Here is an 18,967-nt window from a genome sequence, read left to right as displayed (position 1 = left end):
GAATACGTCCGACACGTGAAAAGAAGTTGGTAGCTACAGCTAAATCATCAACAACAATCCCTGCTAACCAAAGTCCGAAATGTTGAGAAGAAGCTGTGTCTTCTTTGTCAATTATAGCAAAATAGTTAAAAAATGTGCCTCACCCATGCAGAGAAATGTCATGCATGTCGGCTGTCTAAATTCAATCTGAAAACCCGACATCGAACACGAAAGAATATTTTCCGTGGGCTTACTACAGTGTCTGATCTACAGACTCGAGCAAACTAAGGACATCCAAGTGTTACATGCCAATGTTTGCTGCAAATTACAACGCACTCGTAAACCTTACAATCATTGTTTAAAGTTAACAAAAAGCAGGGACATTAGAAAGCAATATGTGCTAAAATTATACAGCACTTGAGTTGTACTCTACTCTTGAGAATGAGCTGAACTGTAGCATTAATCTGTTATCTTGTGTTTTATCTGTAACAACTAATATTTGTTAAACACACTTGTAAATTACAATTCTTTATACATTATATTGGCACAATCAAGGTAATAAAATCAATGGGATGTTTACCCCATTCAAGAGCCCCCGAAGAGGTATTTTAATGAGGGAGATCAAGTACAACATGACAGTGAAGAGACGACAGAAAGGCCGAAATGCACCAACCCTTTGTAGCGGAGTTTAGGCGGAGGACATCATCGTGAGAACTTCCTTCTGTTCTTTGACATTGCCTACTTTGCTCCCGACGTCTATTAACTTGCTCCTGAGTCCTTGACAGGGCCGCTGTCACACATTGAAACCATACACGACAACGACAACACCTAACGCATGCAACTGCGCGCCACAGTGTGCGCAATCACGGCGAAGGAAGCAAGATGCGAACGATAAAGCTGGTCATAATAGGCGACTCCGGTGTCGGAAAGACGAGTCTCAGGAACCAGGTCAGTATTTACTGTTAAATACTCACACGACCACCGCTTGTGTATGTCCTCGCATACAACGTGCTGAACGGTAAAGTGTAGTACATAATGGGTCGCTTCTCGACTGGATACCGCGCAACGATAGGAACGGACTTTATCACTAAGACGGTGCCGCATTACCTGAATCCGGAAGAGTCTGTTACGTTGCAGATATGGGTGCGTCCCTTCTACGACTCTTCATGCTAATAAGACATAAATAAGTATTCTGGTTTGCTATCGAACTACGATGTAGGATACGGCTGGCCAAGAACGATTTTCAAGCCTGTCAACTGCATTCTTCCGTGGAGCAGATGCTGCATTGCTCATGTTTGACGTGAATCGGCCCGAGACGCTCTCTGCGTTGACAAAGTGGTGGGATAGTTTTAAAGCGCATGCTCCTGTACCGGATGAGGAGGCAGAGGATTTCTGCTGTGTCGTTGTTGGAAATAAGATTGACCTTGTGGCGGATGCAGATACCGAACCTGTACCAAACGGGAATGCGAGTGGACAAAAGCATACTCGCGTCTCGGAAGCCGAGGCAGAGAGATTCCTTGAAGAGCTTGTACCCAGAACGTCAACCTTGGATGAAGAGGGAGAATACGAGTATGATTACGATGATCCATTCGTAGAGGGTCTAGAACAAGACCAGAGCAGACGCACCACGGGATTTTTCATGCGGCGTTCATTATCTGGGTTCTCTCTTCATTCCGTCACGAATTCGACGTCGCAACCCGACAATGCTGATAAAACTGATGATAATGACACCGAATCTCCGCCACGGATACCGTCAGAATCAATCGCTATCCAACCGGGTAGCAGCAATTACCTACATTCCCTACGCAAAGGGCCTCTGAAGTCCCTTTCCTCGGATCGTTCGTTAGGCGGGACAATGACGACGACACATACCACGCAAACAATATACCATACACCTTCATCCTCGCTCTTTGATGCATACGAATCAGCACCATCCTCTCCCTTGCAATCCAATCACAATGACCTTCCACCATCTCCCGACTCAGCATCGTCAAGTAAACCCGCCACACCGGCTAAACGTGGTCCTCGACGCATGACCTCTATGTCGTCCTCGTCCTCTGCTCCGACTATTACTCCAAGTCTCTTTATGCGCACTCAAGCTTCTTCATCAACCTCTGCAGCCGCTACCCCACCCACGCCTATCGAAACCTCATCCTCCGATTTCCCCTTTGCATCTGTGACTGCCGGGCGCTCACGCCGTCGTAGTTCGCCACTTCCTCCCCGTCCCGAGCGACGCCCGAGGTTATTTCTTACGTCTGCAAAGACCGGTACAGGTGTCACACCCGTATTCGAATATATTGCACGACGCGTATGTATGCAATGGGTGTATACCGAGGCTCTCGAAGCGCGTGCGCTGAATGGACGGGAGACGTCGGCCGCGGCGGACACCTTGCGATTAGGCCTATCCGGACCAGCCTCGGAAAGTCGACTGGCGGTGTTTAAGGAGCGATTTAGTGGGTCCTCATGTTGTGGGTCGTAGTCTTCATTGAGTCTTGATCCTATCCTGTACGGAATACGGACTATATGCGAGGGATACGGCGTCTGTCGGGGTATGTGAGTTTCGGAGTCAGAGTCGACTCTTTATACCTTTTTGCAAATTGTACTGCTGCTCCGCATGGCTTTCCGTCCATCAGGAGTGCATTCACCGGTTTCTCCGCTCCACTTTATATTATATTTATGATCTTTTATGCACGCACAAGGTTTTATTATCAGTCAGACTTTTCATTATTTCTTGATTTATGATGAACTGCTACTTTTATTACGGATTGTTCTTTTATTTTATTAATTGCACGGTAATTTGGAGAGTTTTTTTTTGTTGTTTCTGGCTCGTACACTTTACTGTATCTTTGGACAGACATGCATCCATCAATATACGTCATTTTTCTCCAGGTCCGGTCCGTCCGACCGACGAAGAGTAAGTTCTTCCGCGCCATTATCGCAATGCTGCATCCTCACCTATTGGTTCAGCATCTTAATTTCATATGCTCCATTCACATCCATTAGGACGGAACAAACACCGAAGAAAGTGATGTCTCGACACACTTCGGGCCACCGGAACCAAATTTCCCAGGCGGCAATCCGCGCGGAAGTCAGCTTACGACATAACCGCGGTGATAAATCTGGATATCAAACCAATACTCCTAGGGACCTCCGTCGCTCCCGTCGGCCGCGCAAACGAAATTATAAAAATTCCTTTAGAGGCATGTCTGGGCTGTGGGGTTGGGGCGGGTCTCCGTGGTTTATAACGATGAGGACCTTACTTATTTACGCGGCGCTTAGGAGGGACGTCCAAAGTGTAGACATTTTTTCTGCCTTTCCTTCTTTTACTACCTATCCTCTATCCTACCCTCTATCCTACCTTTGGATACTTTGGCTTTTGATATCTTCTTGACGGCTAGACTCTATTGGTGCCCTTGAACGATGTCGTCAAACCTGTCAATAGGAGCGCTTATTTGGATTTCTGTGCGCCCACTTATTTCTCGATTGTAAGATATGGAAGTTGTGCATTGAGTTATGGCATTGTTTTCCTGACTGCGTGCTTTCGCCACATAGATGGCTGAGTGGAGCGTTTGGGTTTGCGATCACCAAGGCGGACATATTCCCCTTAGCAGCTTCGAGGGGGACAGGACAGATCGTCCTGAACGTCACCCTTCCTGTACGTATATGGCTTATACACCAAACCTTTCCAGGATAAAATAGCATCACTGACGATGGACTTTAACGTCATAGTGCCTTATGTTCTCGAAAATTGTGCCCGCGTTCACACCTCAAAATATCGACAAACTCGGCGTACTCGTCGCTGTTGCATTCCTCTACGAAGCCATAGGGCTCTTCCTCGCTTGGTCTACCAAGTGGTTCTTCTGGGTACCACACCGTTTCCGGTACGGTATCCTATGTGCTGGAACGATCTCGAACTACAGTGATATTCGTACGTAAATTTATCTGTTTCTCACCATTGTTTTCGGGCTCACCTCTGATTATTGGAATTACTGTTTTGTTGTTGACGATTCCCGTAAAATGTTTAGCCACTGCTGTTATTACGAGTATTACGGCGAATATCCCGTTCAACCCGGCTACTGATCAGACGATCTCGGTTGCGTATGTTGCTGGGTTTATCTTGGTATTTTTTGTAAGTCTTTCTCGTGTTCGCAGCCTAAAGAAAGAAGTGAAAGCTTATGGTCGTGTGGGACGTAGATATCACTCTTCCCGATGGGTGCACATCGACTTGTTGCGATGGACTATGTAGGTCCGGATGTCGACGACGAAGACTTGCGCGTATCTATGGCTGTTAAGACCAAGCAGAGTGTAGACAACACAGTTCGTCTCCTGCGCGCCATACCGATCCCACGAAAGCGGAAAGCGCAGAATTCTCAAGACAAGGACATTGAGAAACTTGCTGCTCAAGGTAACGAGAATCGGGAGGTGACCGCAGAGCATATGCCACCGGACCTTGCAGAGAAGGCTGGGCGACATGTTACGTTTAGTGGTGATGAGTCGACTGCTGCGCCGACTGAGGCTGAAGCATCTCGAGAGCCTTCACCAAGTGCTTCTCGCCCGAGCTCTCCGAAGCCTACCATTCGTCAACCACCACCACTGAGCAAACGAGTGCTTGCTATTGCACGCTCAGCCGGTCGTTCTCTCCTGCTCCCTTGCTCAGTGACAATCGTCGTTAGCATCGTCATCGCGGTCGTAACGCCCCTCAAAGCACTCTTCACACCCATCTCCAACTCACCCATCCCAAATGCGCCAGACGGTCAACCACCGCTCGCGTTCATCCTCGACTGCGCAGAGTTCGTCGGCGCCGCGTCGGTTCCTCTTGGGTTGATTTGTCTTGGATCTGCCGTTGCGCGTGTACAACTTCCTAGACGTGGAGAGTGGGGATTGTTACCGATTGGAGCGATCGTGTGGTTTGCTGTGACGAAGATGCTCCTGTTACCCGTTCTTGGTGTACTTATTATTCAGGGGTTGGTACAGACTGGGTTCATTGATAAGGATGATAAGGTGTTGCGGTTTGTGTGCATGTGAGTATTCATTCATCTCTTATACTCCCATCTTGTCCTGTATGTATGTATATTGACTTGATCCCGTTCTAGGTTCATTTCGTGCGTACCAACTGCAACTTCACAAGTATACCTTACGCAGGTATATTCTGGGACAGGAGAAGCGGGCGTACTACCGCTTTTCCTCGTCCCTCAATATGTTCTCATGTTCATCTCTATGACTATCCTCATTGCATATTCGCTTTCGATTCTATTTTAACTGTTTTCTTTGCTCTGATTGTTGTTTGGAATCGGAATCAGCATTAATGTCACTCAACAAGCATCTCTTTCATAAAATACGCATTCTGTTTGTTGCATTCGCAATTTGCAATTTGTATTTTATAGCATGAATATTAGACGTTTTCTTATTGTACTAATTTTTCATCTCGTTTATTAGTAAAATCTGAAGTGATACATGCCTTTCTTGGATTTTATTCCACATTCACTGGGGTGAGGTAATCTCGAATCCTAACGATAGACCGCGGAAATCGAATTAGATAATCAAAGCAGATCCTGAAAATTTGATGATGAATCATGGAAACCCGGCTTTCGTCGACCATGACGAGTTCAGATCTTGAAAATTTGATGGAAACCAGACTTTCGTCGACCATATGCATGACATTGACAAGTTCAATGCCGCGACGGCTAAAGGACGGTTTACAACAACAAATCCTGGATGCTGTAAACACTGAACACCGCCTCGCTATTTGCGACATGAATAAGCTGTGACGCTCATTGAGTTTTGATTGCTTATGGGAACGATCGTAATATATCACGGCAAATCGACGTCTATCTGCCCCGACTTTGTCGTACAATTAGTTTAAATACTTCCGGTGTCCATCATCCTCTCCTGTCCTGTTACCTCCACCCTCATGTCCGAGTCCATATCATCATTCACAGTAAGTACACTCTTCTGTCTTTCTGAATACGAAGATACCGACTGGTTGCTTTTCGCTGGCACTACGTTCTGATCAGACGAAGGCGGAGATTTTCAACGAATGCTCGAGCACACCGCTCAGACGGGTGGCCTCAGTGCAGACGTTAAATTCTGCCTTTTCACATCTCTCTTCTTCAACAATGACCGCTTCAGATCTCCCTGGTCCCGGTCGCATTCTAGACAAATATGTTTTCACAAAGGGTGGTAGAGCGCTCGAGCGAGCCATTGCGCGGACGGCACATTCATTAGGCTTTGGACCTGCTGCTGCTGCGCTTCGCATCGGTGCAAACCTGCGCGGTTTTTCTTTGGACGAAAGTCCTCCAACAACAGCACTCATGACGTATGAGGGAGCAACATCAAAGGCACTCAGGCTGGAACTCGGACTAATCCAGGACATTCCTCGATTGAGGGCCGATTGTCAAAAACTGGTCGGCTATACGAAGTAACTGATCACTTTCACATATGGTGTATATTTTTTAACAGAACCTTCACCAAAAGGTCAAATATTGTCAGCACTCGCATTCAAGCATATAACATGATTATAACTCTGTTCATCCGCTTTCCGTACCTAAATCTCTACTTTGAGAATGTTGACGTGATCAAGAGTGACCGCAAGAGTGTTCGTTCTTGCCAAGCGACTGACGATGACCTGCTGGAGGAGACGCTTGCGCGGATGGCTTTCGCTTGTCTTGTACCTTCCGACGATCCGGGTAGCGTCGCCCGTCTCGTTGATCATCTGGCAGAACAGACAAAGCGTGCCGAGGAGCGCAAGAAAGAATGGAGTACAGGTCCCCCGGTTTCTGATCTTCCGAGTACGCAAATGATTCGCAAGTATTGCGAGTATGTCCAGTGACCTTATAGCTTTCACAGACAGAACATTCATGTTATTTTAATAGGAACCCTCATACCTCGTTTGCGGCTTTGCGTTTCACTGGCATCATCTTCCGGCACTACTTCCTCTCGCGCGGACCTGATCTCTACGTGAAACTCACCAGTGCAACTGTACCCGAATTCTGGCAGGAACTAATACTTTGCATACAAAATCTCGTCCAAAGCGATCTTACTCGTGCATGTGGGGATTGTACTTGCTCCAAGCATTATTGCAACGATCCAAGACATGCAAGTGCCACATACGGAGACGCGGAGATTCTAGCAGAGCCGGATCCGGAGGGTATAGACCTGTTTTCTGAGACGATTTTCGAAATGCTTTACCGTGGTATTGCGTGGGATCCAAACCTTGATAAATACGGAAGACGCTGCGTTAGGCTTCGCGATTCGTTGGTTTGCGACGCCCTTAAGATTTTTGAGCCGTAAGCATGCCTTCGGTTCCTTGTTTTGTCTATATTTGCTGATATTCATTCACCTTTCCTCTTTACAGCCCGGCCGCACAGATGCTCTTCCCTAATGCCTCTTTTATTTCTTTAACGAAGCTAAAGCCGCAAGCGGAACTTCTACGTAGCAGGGCAGATCACACCGAAGCCTTACCCGAGACAACTTCAACAGCTAAACAAGACAGATCATGATCCTCGCATTCACAGCACTGTACATGTTAGTTTTTGTATCCGCCGAAATGTATCCATAGCTATCACTGCTGCATATCAACTCGTTTCTGCACTAACTTTCGTGAGGGTGATTATACAGGCAGCACATATGTTCCCATCCATGTCATCAGCAACCCCTCCAAGTCGTTGCCGATTCTGTCTGTGTACTGTGATACGACCATCAACTATAAAGTGTTCAAAGACCGAGGTGTCCGAATTGAGCACAGAAAGGCATTATCTCAGCAAGAAGCATCTCTTCCATAAAATATGCAGTATGTCTGTCGCATTAAATACAAATCCACGATCCAAATTTAATTTCATGACGTATAAATGTTTTTTTATTTTATGCGTCTAGTAGCAAAGTGAAAGTAATCGATTCCATAGGCTCCCTCCCCTGTTGATGAGACAATATCCACTTGGTAGCGACTAAGTCAATGAAACACCTTTGTACTTAACATATAAGGTGGCATAACAAACTTATATTCTGGCTCATGGTGAGTCCCATTACGAAGTCAAGGATCAATTACAATCATCGCTAGTTGTGGACGTGGCTGCGACGCAGCTGATGTGCCAATACCCCATTACATACAGGACGGATCCGATTGTAGCAGACGCCCTACTCAGTTCAGACTAGGATATGAATATGGAAGAGTACGCATGTACCCCTTTGATTGTCACTCTAAGACATAAATTAAACGTTTATTGTTCGTTTGCTATTGATATCTCACAACGCTTTCGAACTTTGGCAGTTGCGTTCGGAACAAGTCATCGCCTCGTTTCAGCCCAAACCAACAATATATTATGTTTTGAGACATGCTAGATTTGTCTATAATAAGGCCTAAAGAGCGAGAAATAACCCATTGCTTCTTGCATTCTTACCCTACCATCGTCATTCAACCTCTCGCACTTACCGCAATCCTCACCCGCTCATGGTATAGAGTACGATGTACACCACACCATCGATGCGCTCCCCCAGTTTGGAAAGCTGGAGCACGGGTTTGAGGGTGAGGGTGAACTAGCCACTCACCTCGCCAGCAAGTCCACGCCCACGTTTTCCGACCGCCTCAGTGGAGCATTTCGTCGTCGTGATCGCCAGCGCGGAGTCAAGGTCATCCTCCCCACCAAGGTCAACTTTTCCTGCTTAAATGCGACGCTATCGACGCTCTGCCTCGGTTTGGATAGCCAGAGTATGGGTTTGACGACGAGGGCGAACTAGCCATTCCCCTCTTCGGAAAATCCGTGCCGAGGTTTTCGGACCGCCTCAGTAGAGTCTTTCGTCGTCGCAATCACCAGCGCGGAGTCAAGGGCGAACTCTCTGTACTGAGGTTAACGACGCGGACGACGTTGAAGGCGACGATAGGCTAATCTGGTCCACCAGCCCTGACAACTAGTACCCTGGCCTGCCACCTCTCGATCAGGCTCCGCACCGTGCAGACATAGTAAGAAGATCGGAGTTCGAGCGTACTTGAGCCTATTTGCGAAGGGAGGCGGATGACTGTCTAGAGGTACTCCTCTAGACCCGGGTTCAGCGTCAGCCGTGGTTGGCGCAAACAACATGAGACGAGTACTCGTGTCTCTGCTTGTTACAGTTTGCTGGTGTTTCTTTCCAGATTCGGAGTTGGGTCAGCGCTAGCTACCGAACGAGAGTTTGACTACCGTGAAGCAGGTCGGGTCGGATGCAAATATCAGGGTACCAGGTGGACAGGTGACGGGAATCCCGCCTTTCCTGTTTATCCGCAACACCATCGACGTGCTCCCGCGGTCCTGAAAGCCAAAGTACGGGTTTGAGGATGAGGGTGAACTAGCCACTCCCTTCGTCAGCAAGTCTATGCCAAGGTTTTCTAACCGCATCGCCGGGGTTCTTCGTCGCGATCACCAGCAGCGAGTCAAGATCGCCCTTCATCCTCTCTACCAAGATTAACCTTTCCCGCTTAAACGTGATCCTATGGACGATCTGCCTCAGCCTGGAAGCCAGAGTTCAGGTTTGAGGATGAGGGAGAATTAGCCACTCCCCTTGTCAGCAAACCCGTGCTGAGATTTTCCGACCGCATCTATTCATTGTTGAGATTACCAGTGCAGAGTCAAGGTATATAAGAGGTAAGTTGTAAGTGAGTGTCTGAACTGTAAGAAGTGAGATGAAGAACTAGCCTGAGCCGTAAGAAAGTTGTAAGCTGAGAGCTAGCGCTGTAAGAAGCGATATTAAGAGCTTGAATCATAAGACAGTCGTAAGCTGAGCCTGGGTTGTAAGAAGTGAGAGATGAGATTGAGTAACAGCTGTGAGACCATAAGACGCATGCTGAGGTTAAGTAAAGGTACGAGTTGTGGGTGGGTAAGGGCATAGTGAGGTATGTACAGTACTAGAGGTGGCTGAGAAGAAGGACTAGAGACTAGGGTGCGAATGAGGGGTGAAGTGTCATGTGATCGTGAACCTGGATCGCGGAAATCTAATCAGATAATTCTATCGGAACTGAAATTAGATAAAAGCCTAACTCTTGACGACCATGATGAGTTCGAATGCCTCGACGGCTGGTAAACGTTTACAGCACGTCCTCAATGTCGTTGCAACCGAGAAGCATGTTCTTGACCTACCTGACGGTCCGCGTGTAACTGTTCGAGGGCCCGATGCGAATGAATCGGTGTCAAGGATTTTCGTAGATACGCAACTGGTGCTTGCGTTTCGTGCACTTCCTCGTGAAGCTGCGCTCGTACTTTCCGCTCTTGGAACACCTTATGAGAAGAATAACCCTGTACCGCATTACTCCGTGCTGGAACTTGAAATTATCAGCGAAGATAAGCAGAATGTTAATGCTGATCTTTGGGCTTCGATCTATGCACTTTGGACGTTGCTACATGCCCAAGAGGTCATACCGATTACCTTCAAAAATGCGTCTACATCGAAAAATTCTATCGAGTACCTTATACAGTCTGGCCTTGCGAGACGAGCATTAGATCCATCAGTCCCCGAGCTCTTTTTGAGCCGTGTTACGTTCTGGCAAGGAGCAGGGACGGGACCAGCATGGAACAATCCACATGGCTGGTTACGCTACTCACTCGACTACGTACCCTTCCCACATACTCAAAGCTTCACGCGTTCACCAACCGTCATCACCCAACACCCTCTCCGCCCTCCAAAGCCTCCCGCAGGAGCGTCCGTCTATTCACGATTCTGCAAACCAATTGGGAAGACGCTGAAGTTCCATATGATTAATTTGGAAGATGAGGGTGATATGGATGCGTTTCATAAGTGGATGAATGACCCGAGGGTGAATGCTGGGTGGGGAGAGGCCGGGGATGAGGAGAAGCATAGGAGGTATGTGAAGGGTGTGTGTGAGGATCCGGGTGTGCTTCCGCTTGTTATGAGTTGGGATGATGAGAAGATGGGGTATGCTGAGCTTGTTTGGATAAAGGTAGGATTAATTACTGGATTGAGGTTTTACTTGGATATATGCTGACCAATACCATAGGAAAACCACGTCGCGACGTATGTTCCGGGTATTGGAGCGCAAGACTACGATCGAGGACTACACGTCCTCGTCGGTGAGAATAAATACCGCGGACAAGAATTCTGTACGCTCCTCTCGCCTTCAACCCCTTTTCTCTCCCGCCTAATTCTTGTCTCATGATTGACTGAACCAAACACAGCACAAGCATGGTTCCGATCCATAATACACTACCTATTCCTCGCTGACCCACGCACGACGCGCATCATCGGTGAACCTAAACGTATCAATGGTCCCATTATCAAAACTTCCATCGATGCGGGTATGCATCTTGAAACAGTAAGCCAAATTCACCTTGACCTTCTAATTCTCTAGAGGCTGTTCTGAATCTTCTTTTTCTCCTTGAAATGATAGCAATCATTCTATCTCCCGTACAAGCACTCGGTGATGACGATGCATCTCCGTGAACGGCTTTTCAAGGAGGACATGTTCCTATGAACGTTCCTCAGTAAACAGTGATATGGTGGATAATGTATTTGGATGGACAGTCTTGGATACCACAATATACCTATAAAAATTTGCGCATATATACGGAAAGAAATGAACTTGGATAAAGATATGCAATAAATTCCTTTTTTACTCTTCAATCTACTCAATTCCCTCAATTCCTCAAGCTTCCCTCCTTAGCGAGTAACCTCCGTACATGCGCATCATCAGGCTTCAAATCTCCACGTGTAGGGCAGAACGTTCCATAGCATGTTCGACCTGAAGAGTCGGTCCACCGTGCAGTGTACATTAATGCATTTTCAGAAATGGAAGGTGTGTCTAGGTCAAGGAAGGAGTCTCTGATTCCCGCTGAGGAAAGGAAGCCGCTGTCCAGAAGTGTTACGCGATGCCACGTTCCGTTTGCGTTTTTCGCGAATGCTGTGCTTCCTTTCTGGATGTATGTGAGTTACGGTACGTGAGAGTTGACAAGGATCATGGGGAGAAAATTCTTTCAGCCTAGTGGGGATTGGTGTGGAGTGGTAATTGGGAATTGAGAGACGAACCTCGAAAGTATATGGCCACGGCGCGTCCATCGATCTTGGTCCAGTCGTGAACGACGGTACAGTCACCGCAGGTAATAATTGGAATGAGTATCCGTCATCTCCGTTTCCTTCGGTTTTTATCTCTTCAATGTGTTCGTAATCGTATATGTCATCGTCTACGTCCGTCTCTGTATCGCTCTCAAGCCCGCTGTCGCTGTCCTGGTACGCAGTGTCCGATGATGATGAGTCTGAGAGGAGAGTGAACGAGCGTCGCTTGGGGATGCTAGAGTCGTGAGATGGCGAGGCGTCGGTTGGGAACGTTGTACGACGGCCAGGTGAGAGTGTAAATGCCGAGTCACCAAAGGCGTCGATGACGAACAAAATCGCTTGATAGTCAACGTCGAAGTCACTTGAACAGGATTCGTCTCGATCCGTCGCTAATGTACGGTATCCACCAGAGTCGGGTGTGGTTTGTTGGCTCGACATAGTCCCCAGATAACAACAAACAAACAGAACCAATCCTCAAAGTCCTCCAAGCAATCTGACTTTTTGAAGTGGCTTTGCGGGCAGGGAAAGATAGTCAAGTGGCAATAAGTCGGAGGAGAGAGACGTACGTGCGGCGTACTTAAAAGCATGTCCTATGTGCACACACCAGACATGCATCTTCTAAGCCGCAAACAAAGTGCCTGGACCAAGCACTTGGAAACTCGTGGCCTTTTGTGTTCATGCTGTAAACTCCACAAGCCGTGGCCCTTGCGTAATCGATGCTTCATAAAAAATACACAAGAGCGTTGCAAGTGTAAATTAAAAAATTACTCGTCTTCTGCCGCCCCAGCGACCGAGAGGTTCTTGACGTCGTTTCCATTGCTCAGCGGCGCGAAAGCGGCAAGAGGATCTTCGATCGAAGGAAGGAAATTATATTCGCGCACACCGTTTGTTCCCATTCATATTTGGTGGTGGGATTCTCAAGCATGCGCTTTGCTTCTTTGCTTAGATAGTCTTCCTTCTTCATGATTAGCTTGGGCCCGATTTGTCAGTGGGGAAGGAAGAGATCGGGAAGTAGAAGCGTTAAGTTTATTGGATGTTTCTAATTAAATCCAGTGCGCTTTGTGTTGTGAGGATCTGCCGAGACCGAATTAGCGGACGTATTGATTGTGGGAAGGAAGGTAATCTGACAGGCGCACCGTACAAACGGTATGTGTTGTATCGGACGGATTCGCATTTATCAATGCTACTCTAGCTTGATCAATTTTCCTCTTGTCCATCTGTCTCTACTAGTGGTATCACCGAGCCGCATCTCGAGTTCCTCAAACACCTCCACATGCTTTGCCACTACGAAGCCGAGCTTTTTAAACAGCGCAATGCTTGCGCTATTCTTATCACCAATGCGGACGACAAGCTTGTCAGCGGAGATAGGCAAGGTAGATAGGTATTCAAACGACGTAGCGAACGAAAGGAGGATTTGGAGTGCCTCTGATGCATAACCTTTTCGCCGATAGGCCTCTTCTGTCAATGTGAAGGGAAGCACTTTATTTTAGAAGTTGTTCGGCAGTTGGTTCTGAGTTATGGAAGCTGACCGGCAATCATGATCTCCGCTTCGACCTCAAAGTCTTCATCATGGGCCGAGCCCTTGAAGAAGAGGTTCACATCACCTATCATGTGTCTGGTATCGTATATACTACTTCCTGAATCGACAGAACAGGTATCTCCATTTGGTGAGTCCTCTCGTGCAAGTACAATGAAAGTAAGTTCTGTGTTGGTTTAATTAGTATTACCAAGCTTATGAGCAGTAAATATTAAACCTACTATCTTCGTCTTCTTGCCATTTCCCTGCGTAGTAAAGTGTGAGTTGCCGTGAGGCAATCTGATTAAAAACTAACGTTGCATTTCGTATTCTTCCTCAAGGGCCAAGGGCTCGCTCGCAGTCAACTCTCTAAGGTCTGGGTCGAGCATCCACTCATGGTATTTCTATCTGACAAGTCATGCACATTTGAATATGCTTGTTGCTCTGCACTTATATGATATATCAGGTGCTGACCTCGACATGCTCCTTCCTGCAAGTTCAGAGGTATTCATATTGGAACGGTGTATAAAATCACACACATACGAACCTATATGGCACGAGCACAACTTTATCGCCAATTAGCGCAATCTTTTCGTTGGCTCTCATGGTGATGTAGTGAAAGTCCATGCTATCGGAAGTTCCCGCCGAAATGCAAGCATGTGATCACCTGACATTATTAGATAAGATAAAGTCGTTTTCACGTGATCATATCTTCGCTTGGCACTCCGGAATTCTATTTTGTCTTCGCGTCGTTGGAGCATTTTCATTTTTTGAAATGTTAACGGGTTTTGCTGCTATCACGGGTACACCCATCTCGCCTTTCATGCACTTTCTGCCACCCACGACTCTGACGACACCGCGATGCCAAACCAATCTCCTTCCGACCTGAAGACGAACGAAAACTATCAGCATGGAGCCTCTGGTGGTCCGAAGCCCTCTTTACAGCAAAAGCGAAATACACAAGAGCTACTGCGATTGAGCATCCCGCAGAATGTCATCAAGGCGGAACCATCGTATAATACTGTTCATTTTGACGTGAATCTAGAGAGGCCTGGGGAACATGACAACAAAGCTGAGAAGTCCTCGCACCATGTTCAAGAGGTCCATGCGACCAAGAGTGTTAAGAGGCCGTCGTTCTGGCTGGGGATGTTGCCCTATAACTTATCGTGGATACCTAATAATATGCATAAATCACATATACGACCTGTCTTACGATGTGCAATTTGTGCTTGGATCTCTCTGTTGTTGACTTTAATACCTCGTACCGAAGCATTTCTTGGTAGAGTGAGTACAACTGTCCTATCAGATAACTCGACTTTGGCTGAAAATGCCTTTTCAGTCTAGTTTTATTATACTATTAGGTGCGTAAGTCCGTGTTATCCCGATTATTTGTGCAGTCCTTACGCCGAGGCAGCTGCATTTTTATCGCCCCCTTCAGACCCCTTTATCTCCGTCCTCGAGAAGGAAACCGTTATTCAGTTGACGGTATCAGGTGCATATGCGTGGGTAGAATCTCTTTATTCCTTCAAGTCATCTGACTTACCCGGACGCATAGATGGAGCTGTCTAGGCGTATGGCTCGCGAATTTGGCTCGTAATGAGTTCAATCCAAGTGTTAGTGAACACGAGATCCTTAATGGTCGATACATTGAAGCAATAGTAAATCCAACCTGTGTCCTCAATATCGAACATCTAACTTATCTTTATTCAGCCTAGCCTCATATGCGCGATATTTTTGTGCATCGGAACATCGATATTGCTCTATCTGCGAGCTAAAATGGGTCAAGGCAAACCAGTCACTGCTGCAATGATCCTTAGCTGCACGGTGATGGGTATGGCTCTTCAACAGGGCCTTTCATCTTAATAAGTTGCTCATTGATATCGACAGATTCTTCGTTGACTCTTGCACCATTGTATCCCTTTCCGAATTACCAGGTACGTGATCTTTCTATTCACTAAGTTTACTTATTTATTTGAACGGTGGGCCTAGATCGGTGAAGCTTTAGTCGTGCCAATCGCTTTCCATACTGCCATTGCACTTCTTTCTTCTTTATTGATTTTTCCAGAATCAATGCATGCGCAGTATCGTCAGCGTTTCCGTGCTGTCTTCTTACCTCTAGTTAGTGCCCTTAGAGGACAGCCGACGCTTCTGAAAACTTCTTCGGATTTCTTGGGTACTGCGTTCGAAGATGGTGTCGAGAGTTTTGCCTCGCATGTGCAACAGGCGGAAGCTGCTCTTGGTCCACTTGCAGCTTCAAGTCGTCTGATGAAGAAGGACGTTTCTTATGGCCGTTTCAAACCAGGTGATTTCAAGACCATGCACAAACTCGCTCGGCGAATGACTGTTCGCGCAAACGGGATGGCATTTTATTTTAAGATTATGGATCCATCGAGGCATAGGTTTCCCGGAACACCAGCTGCGACACCGATGTATTCATGTCCACCATCACGGCAAACTTCACGTCCTTCTTCACGTCCGTCGTCTCGACCTGGTTCCTTACCATCATCCCCATCCACTCCAAGCATTGAACCGCGCAGACCTGCGTCGACGTATAGTTCAAGTATCACACGGCGACGGCGTACCCCGTACACATATGCTAACGCGCAAAGTTACTTCCAGTCACATCATCACCCTCATCGCCACACACGTGCAAGTGGAAGCGAGCTTTTTCAAGAGATGCGGACTCGAGGCCCTGAGCATGCTGTGGGTGCATTTGAGTCACAAGCTTATCTCAATCTCGAAGCGCGTTTCATGCACGCCGATGCTGATACTATTCGCGCGCAAGCAATGGGCCTTCTGGCTGAGAGTGCTCAACCCCTCCTCTTGCGCTGCGCGGATACACTTGAATACGTGAACGAATGGCTGCAACGCGTGAACGATGACAGACTATGGAAGCGCCTCGTGAAGCGAAGCGGGGTGCGGAAGTGCGGGGATATTGTCGAGGAGAATAATGAGGTCAGAACAGATCTCCTAGCTTGCTTGAAAGAATTCCAAAAGAACAGACGGTGAGACATTGTTCCTTTTCTTTGCTTTCTACACAATATTGATAAACATTTTACTGCCCAGGCATCGCGTACTCGACTTATACCGTGAAGTGATTGAGGCAGGTGACGACGGAAGTCCTGGAGGGGAAGATGTTCCACCACATCGATATCTCTTCCAGTGCTACCTTTATCAATACCATCTCATTCGTTTCACAATAAACCTCATTGACTTTGTATGATGATTTAATTCTCCGACTACACTAATGCCGAAGCTAAATATTTATTATTCAGTTAGGTGAGATAAGTAGGCTGGAGTCATCTCGTCTCCGCAGCCACTTGTGGTTACCTACACATCCGTTCCGAAAACTCTTTACGTGGGACAGATGGGATCCTTCCGACAATAATATCAATCCTGAATATGACGAGGATCCAGGTGAGCCTTCTTTTATACTATTAAGGCAAGAGGAGTTGTATTTACTGTCTTCGCGATTACCAGAGCTTGTCTCAGGGATTGAGCCAGCACCAGAAGCAACTAGTCGACTTGGATCCTGTGCACGGCGCGATCCAGACGCTTTACCTCCGACTAGCGCACTTGCGGTATTCGCGAGAGCCGTGTATTGTGCATTCACTGCACTCGGTCATGGAAATTCTATCTTTGCATTTAAAGCTGGGTTCATGGCAGGTATAGTGGATTGTCGACTACGTTAACTCTCGCGCACTCACCCGCACATTTGGCAGCGTTGTTGAGCTTGCCGTGCTTTCTCCCACAGACAGTGACATTGACAATTGGTCAGTAAGGCTCATTCCGGGAACAATTCAACGACTAAAATGCTTTAATCTAATTAGCTAATAGATCTGTTTGGGCTATGTGAGTTGTTTCGTCCCCCAGGAATAACTGGGTGCTAATCGGAATGAAGCGTACTTGGACAGACAACTATTAGCAGGTTCCGAGGCGATACTATGTTTGGGCTCATTTCACGTATCTTCAGTACATTCTTCGGAGGTGTAGTAGGGATGGCGATGTGGTATTTGCAACCTTTATTTCTATTCTCGCTGTAGTTCATTCATGTGCGTGTTAGGTATGTCTCCTCCGGCAGAGGAACAGGGAATGCATTTGCTCTGGCAGCCGTTTCTGCAGTCTGTTTTCCCTTTTTCTTCTTCGCCAGGATACATTACCCAGGTCCACCGATTAATGTCATCTTTTTCTTCTTGACCGCTTCGCTTGTGATTTCGTATTCCTGGCAGGACACGCATTTCCCGTCGATAACTGTTGCAGGTATGTCTTAGCGCCTTCTCGTTTGGCAGACATCTGAACTAGGGAAATAGGATTTGGGTTTGAAGTGGCATGGGTGTGTATGACGCGACATCTAACATGTTAACTACTGACTGGAACCCGTAGAAACGTTTCCTTATGGTGTCGATTGGAGTGACCGTAGCCTTGTAAGTTCACCAGCCGCTAACTAACATTGTCTTATTAACTTTCTCCTCTGAAGTATATTCTCCTTCCTTCCGCCCTCAACAACTCTGCGCCGCTACCTGCGCACGACATACTCTACAACTGCGAGTCAAATCGGTCAACTGTATTGCGATATTCTGTCGTGTGTTACAGTCCGTGACAAAGTGAAGACGGAAGAGCTTGTCAAGAACCTCGCCGCCGTTCGTATGAAGCTTAATAGGACAAGGGCGTTACGGAAGAACGTCACCTACGAGGTAAGTGAATCAGGTGTACTTCTTTTTCAGGTTAGCTAATGTGGCATTTAGTTCTCATTGCAAGGGAAATGGCCTGCGGATCGATACCAGAGAGTGCTCGACATTCAAATGTAACTACAAGCCTTTGAGAAGGTTGTGTTGTGATATTCTAAATATGATGAATACTGATAGGGAAATCGCGTATCTCCTCTCACATCTGCGTTCCGTGGAGGAACATCTCGACCCAGAATGGGCACGCGCATTCTTACGAAGGACTCGTTTTATGGAGCCAGACTTTCAAGGTGATATCCTATCTGTAATCTGTAAGTCGCCTTAACTCGCTGTACCTCGTGTATTGGCAGATCTGAGACTATACAAATTTCCAGGTATGATCTCAATCGCACTTCGCACCGGTGCTCCACTCCCGCAGATCACTCCATGCCCTTTGCTCGATCGTTTTGTTACGCATCATGAGGATCTTGATGATTATGGTCTCCCTCGACTGCTCACTATTGAGACACTCGAGAACGAACAGTATCTGTACGTATCTTTTCCGACTAACTACTAATATTTTTACGGACTCAGCAATGCTAATGTCTATCTTCCATCCAGATATTTCAGCGTCGGCGTTGCCACTGCATTTGGTATTATAACGCGCCTCGATAGACTAATGCATGCTACGAAAGAACTAGTCGGCGAACACTACCATATTTCCGGTATACTCGACATGTCGCGCAAAAAGGCATCGGAAAAGACATACCTCTGA

The 18,967-nt window shown here is 47.0% G+C and overlaps 8 protein-coding genes across 8 annotated transcripts; 5 read left to right on the top strand and 3 right to left on the bottom strand.

Moving 5' to 3' along the window:
• Positions 1 to 854: 854 nt before the first annotated feature.
• Positions 855 to 2,729, top strand: FOMMEDRAFT_122462 (ras-domain-containing protein). Its single transcript, XM_007266132.1, has 3 exons — positions 855 to 927; positions 1,009 to 1,122; positions 1,199 to 2,729. Exons 1-3 carry the CDS (start codon positions 862 to 864, stop codon positions 2,456 to 2,458), a joined length of 1,440 nt encoding a protein of 479 aa, XP_007266194.1. The 5' UTR covers positions 855 to 861; the 3' UTR covers positions 2,459 to 2,729.
• Positions 2,730 to 3,369: 640 nt separating this feature from the next.
• On the top strand, positions 3,370 to 5,382 carry FOMMEDRAFT_107402 (uncharacterized protein). The gene is made up of 6 exons (XM_007266131.1): positions 3,370 to 3,464; positions 3,532 to 3,634; positions 3,709 to 3,907; positions 4,005 to 4,108; positions 4,174 to 5,000; positions 5,073 to 5,382. Exons 1-6 carry the CDS (start codon positions 3,400 to 3,402, stop codon positions 5,236 to 5,238), a joined length of 1,464 nt encoding a protein of 487 aa, XP_007266193.1. The 5' UTR covers positions 3,370 to 3,399; the 3' UTR covers positions 5,239 to 5,382.
• Positions 5,383 to 5,898: 516 nt separating this feature from the next.
• On the top strand, positions 5,899 to 8,861 carry FOMMEDRAFT_167745 (uncharacterized protein; the record flags this gene model as incomplete). The annotated part of the gene is made up of 7 exons (XM_007266130.1): positions 5,899 to 5,917; positions 5,994 to 6,397; positions 6,454 to 6,795; positions 6,852 to 7,265; positions 7,334 to 7,410; positions 8,435 to 8,622; positions 8,679 to 8,861. The coding sequence occupies exons 2-7, from the start codon at positions 6,096 to 6,098 to the stop codon at positions 8,859 to 8,861; spliced, it is 1,506 nt and encodes a 501-aa protein (XP_007266192.1). The 5' UTR covers positions 5,899 to 5,917; positions 5,994 to 6,095.
• Positions 8,862 to 9,129: 268 nt separating this feature from the next.
• On the bottom strand, positions 9,130 to 9,399 carry FOMMEDRAFT_155744 (uncharacterized protein; the record flags this gene model as incomplete). Its single annotated transcript, XM_007266129.1, has 2 exons — positions 9,130 to 9,297; positions 9,343 to 9,399. 2 exons carry the CDS (start codon positions 9,397 to 9,399, stop codon positions 9,130 to 9,132), a joined length of 225 nt encoding a protein of 74 aa, XP_007266191.1.
• A 598-nt stretch (positions 9,400 to 9,997) lies between these two features.
• On the top strand, positions 9,998 to 11,434 carry FOMMEDRAFT_28247 (uncharacterized protein; the record flags this gene model as incomplete). The annotated part of the gene is made up of 4 exons (XM_007266128.1): positions 9,998 to 10,903; positions 10,961 to 11,063; positions 11,139 to 11,275; positions 11,351 to 11,434. The coding sequence occupies 4 exons, from the start codon at positions 9,998 to 10,000 to the stop codon at positions 11,432 to 11,434; spliced, it is 1,230 nt and encodes a 409-aa protein (XP_007266190.1).
• A 27-nt stretch (positions 11,435 to 11,461) lies between these two features.
• FOMMEDRAFT_146460 (uncharacterized protein) lies at positions 11,462 to 12,450 on the bottom strand (the record flags this gene model as incomplete). The annotated part of the gene is made up of 2 exons (XM_007266127.1): positions 11,462 to 11,873; positions 11,986 to 12,450. The coding sequence occupies 2 exons, from the start codon at positions 12,448 to 12,450 to the stop codon at positions 11,598 to 11,600; spliced, it is 741 nt and encodes a 246-aa protein (XP_007266189.1). The 3' UTR covers positions 11,462 to 11,597.
• Positions 12,451 to 13,030: 580 nt separating this feature from the next.
• FOMMEDRAFT_167742 (acyl-CoA N-acyltransferase) lies at positions 13,031 to 14,134 on the bottom strand (the record flags this gene model as incomplete). The annotated part of the gene is made up of 7 exons (XM_007266126.1): positions 13,031 to 13,086; positions 13,141 to 13,470; positions 13,542 to 13,715; positions 13,771 to 13,794; positions 13,845 to 13,932; positions 14,003 to 14,018; positions 14,076 to 14,134. The coding sequence occupies 6 exons, from the start codon at positions 14,132 to 14,134 to the stop codon at positions 13,196 to 13,198; spliced, it is 636 nt and encodes a 211-aa protein (XP_007266188.1). The 3' UTR covers positions 13,031 to 13,086; positions 13,141 to 13,195.
• A 540-nt stretch (positions 14,135 to 14,674) lies between these two features.
• FOMMEDRAFT_107395 (uncharacterized protein) lies at positions 14,675 to 18,967 on the top strand (the record flags this gene model as incomplete). Its single annotated transcript, XM_007266125.1, has 21 exons — positions 14,675 to 14,812; positions 14,868 to 14,889; positions 14,943 to 15,030; positions 15,084 to 15,186; positions 15,239 to 15,359; positions 15,416 to 15,462; positions 15,518 to 16,533; positions 16,595 to 16,745; positions 16,804 to 16,945; positions 17,009 to 17,194; positions 17,251 to 17,301; positions 17,359 to 17,380; positions 17,430 to 17,537; positions 17,592 to 17,788; positions 17,839 to 17,861; positions 17,912 to 17,952; positions 18,006 to 18,222; positions 18,274 to 18,332; positions 18,394 to 18,524; positions 18,588 to 18,741; positions 18,814 to 18,967. 21 exons carry the CDS (start codon positions 14,675 to 14,677, stop codon positions 18,965 to 18,967), a joined length of 3,171 nt encoding a protein of 1,056 aa, XP_007266187.1.

This window comes from Fomitiporia mediterranea, assembly GCF_000271605.1.
Source record: "Fomitiporia mediterranea MF3/22 unplaced genomic scaffold FOMMEscaffold_5, whole genome shotgun sequence".
Lineage (NCBI taxonomy): Eukaryota > Fungi > Basidiomycota > Agaricomycetes > Hymenochaetales > Hymenochaetaceae > Fomitiporia > Fomitiporia mediterranea.
Note: the sequence above shows the minus strand (reverse complement) of the source record. Positions and strands in the feature narration are given on the sequence as shown.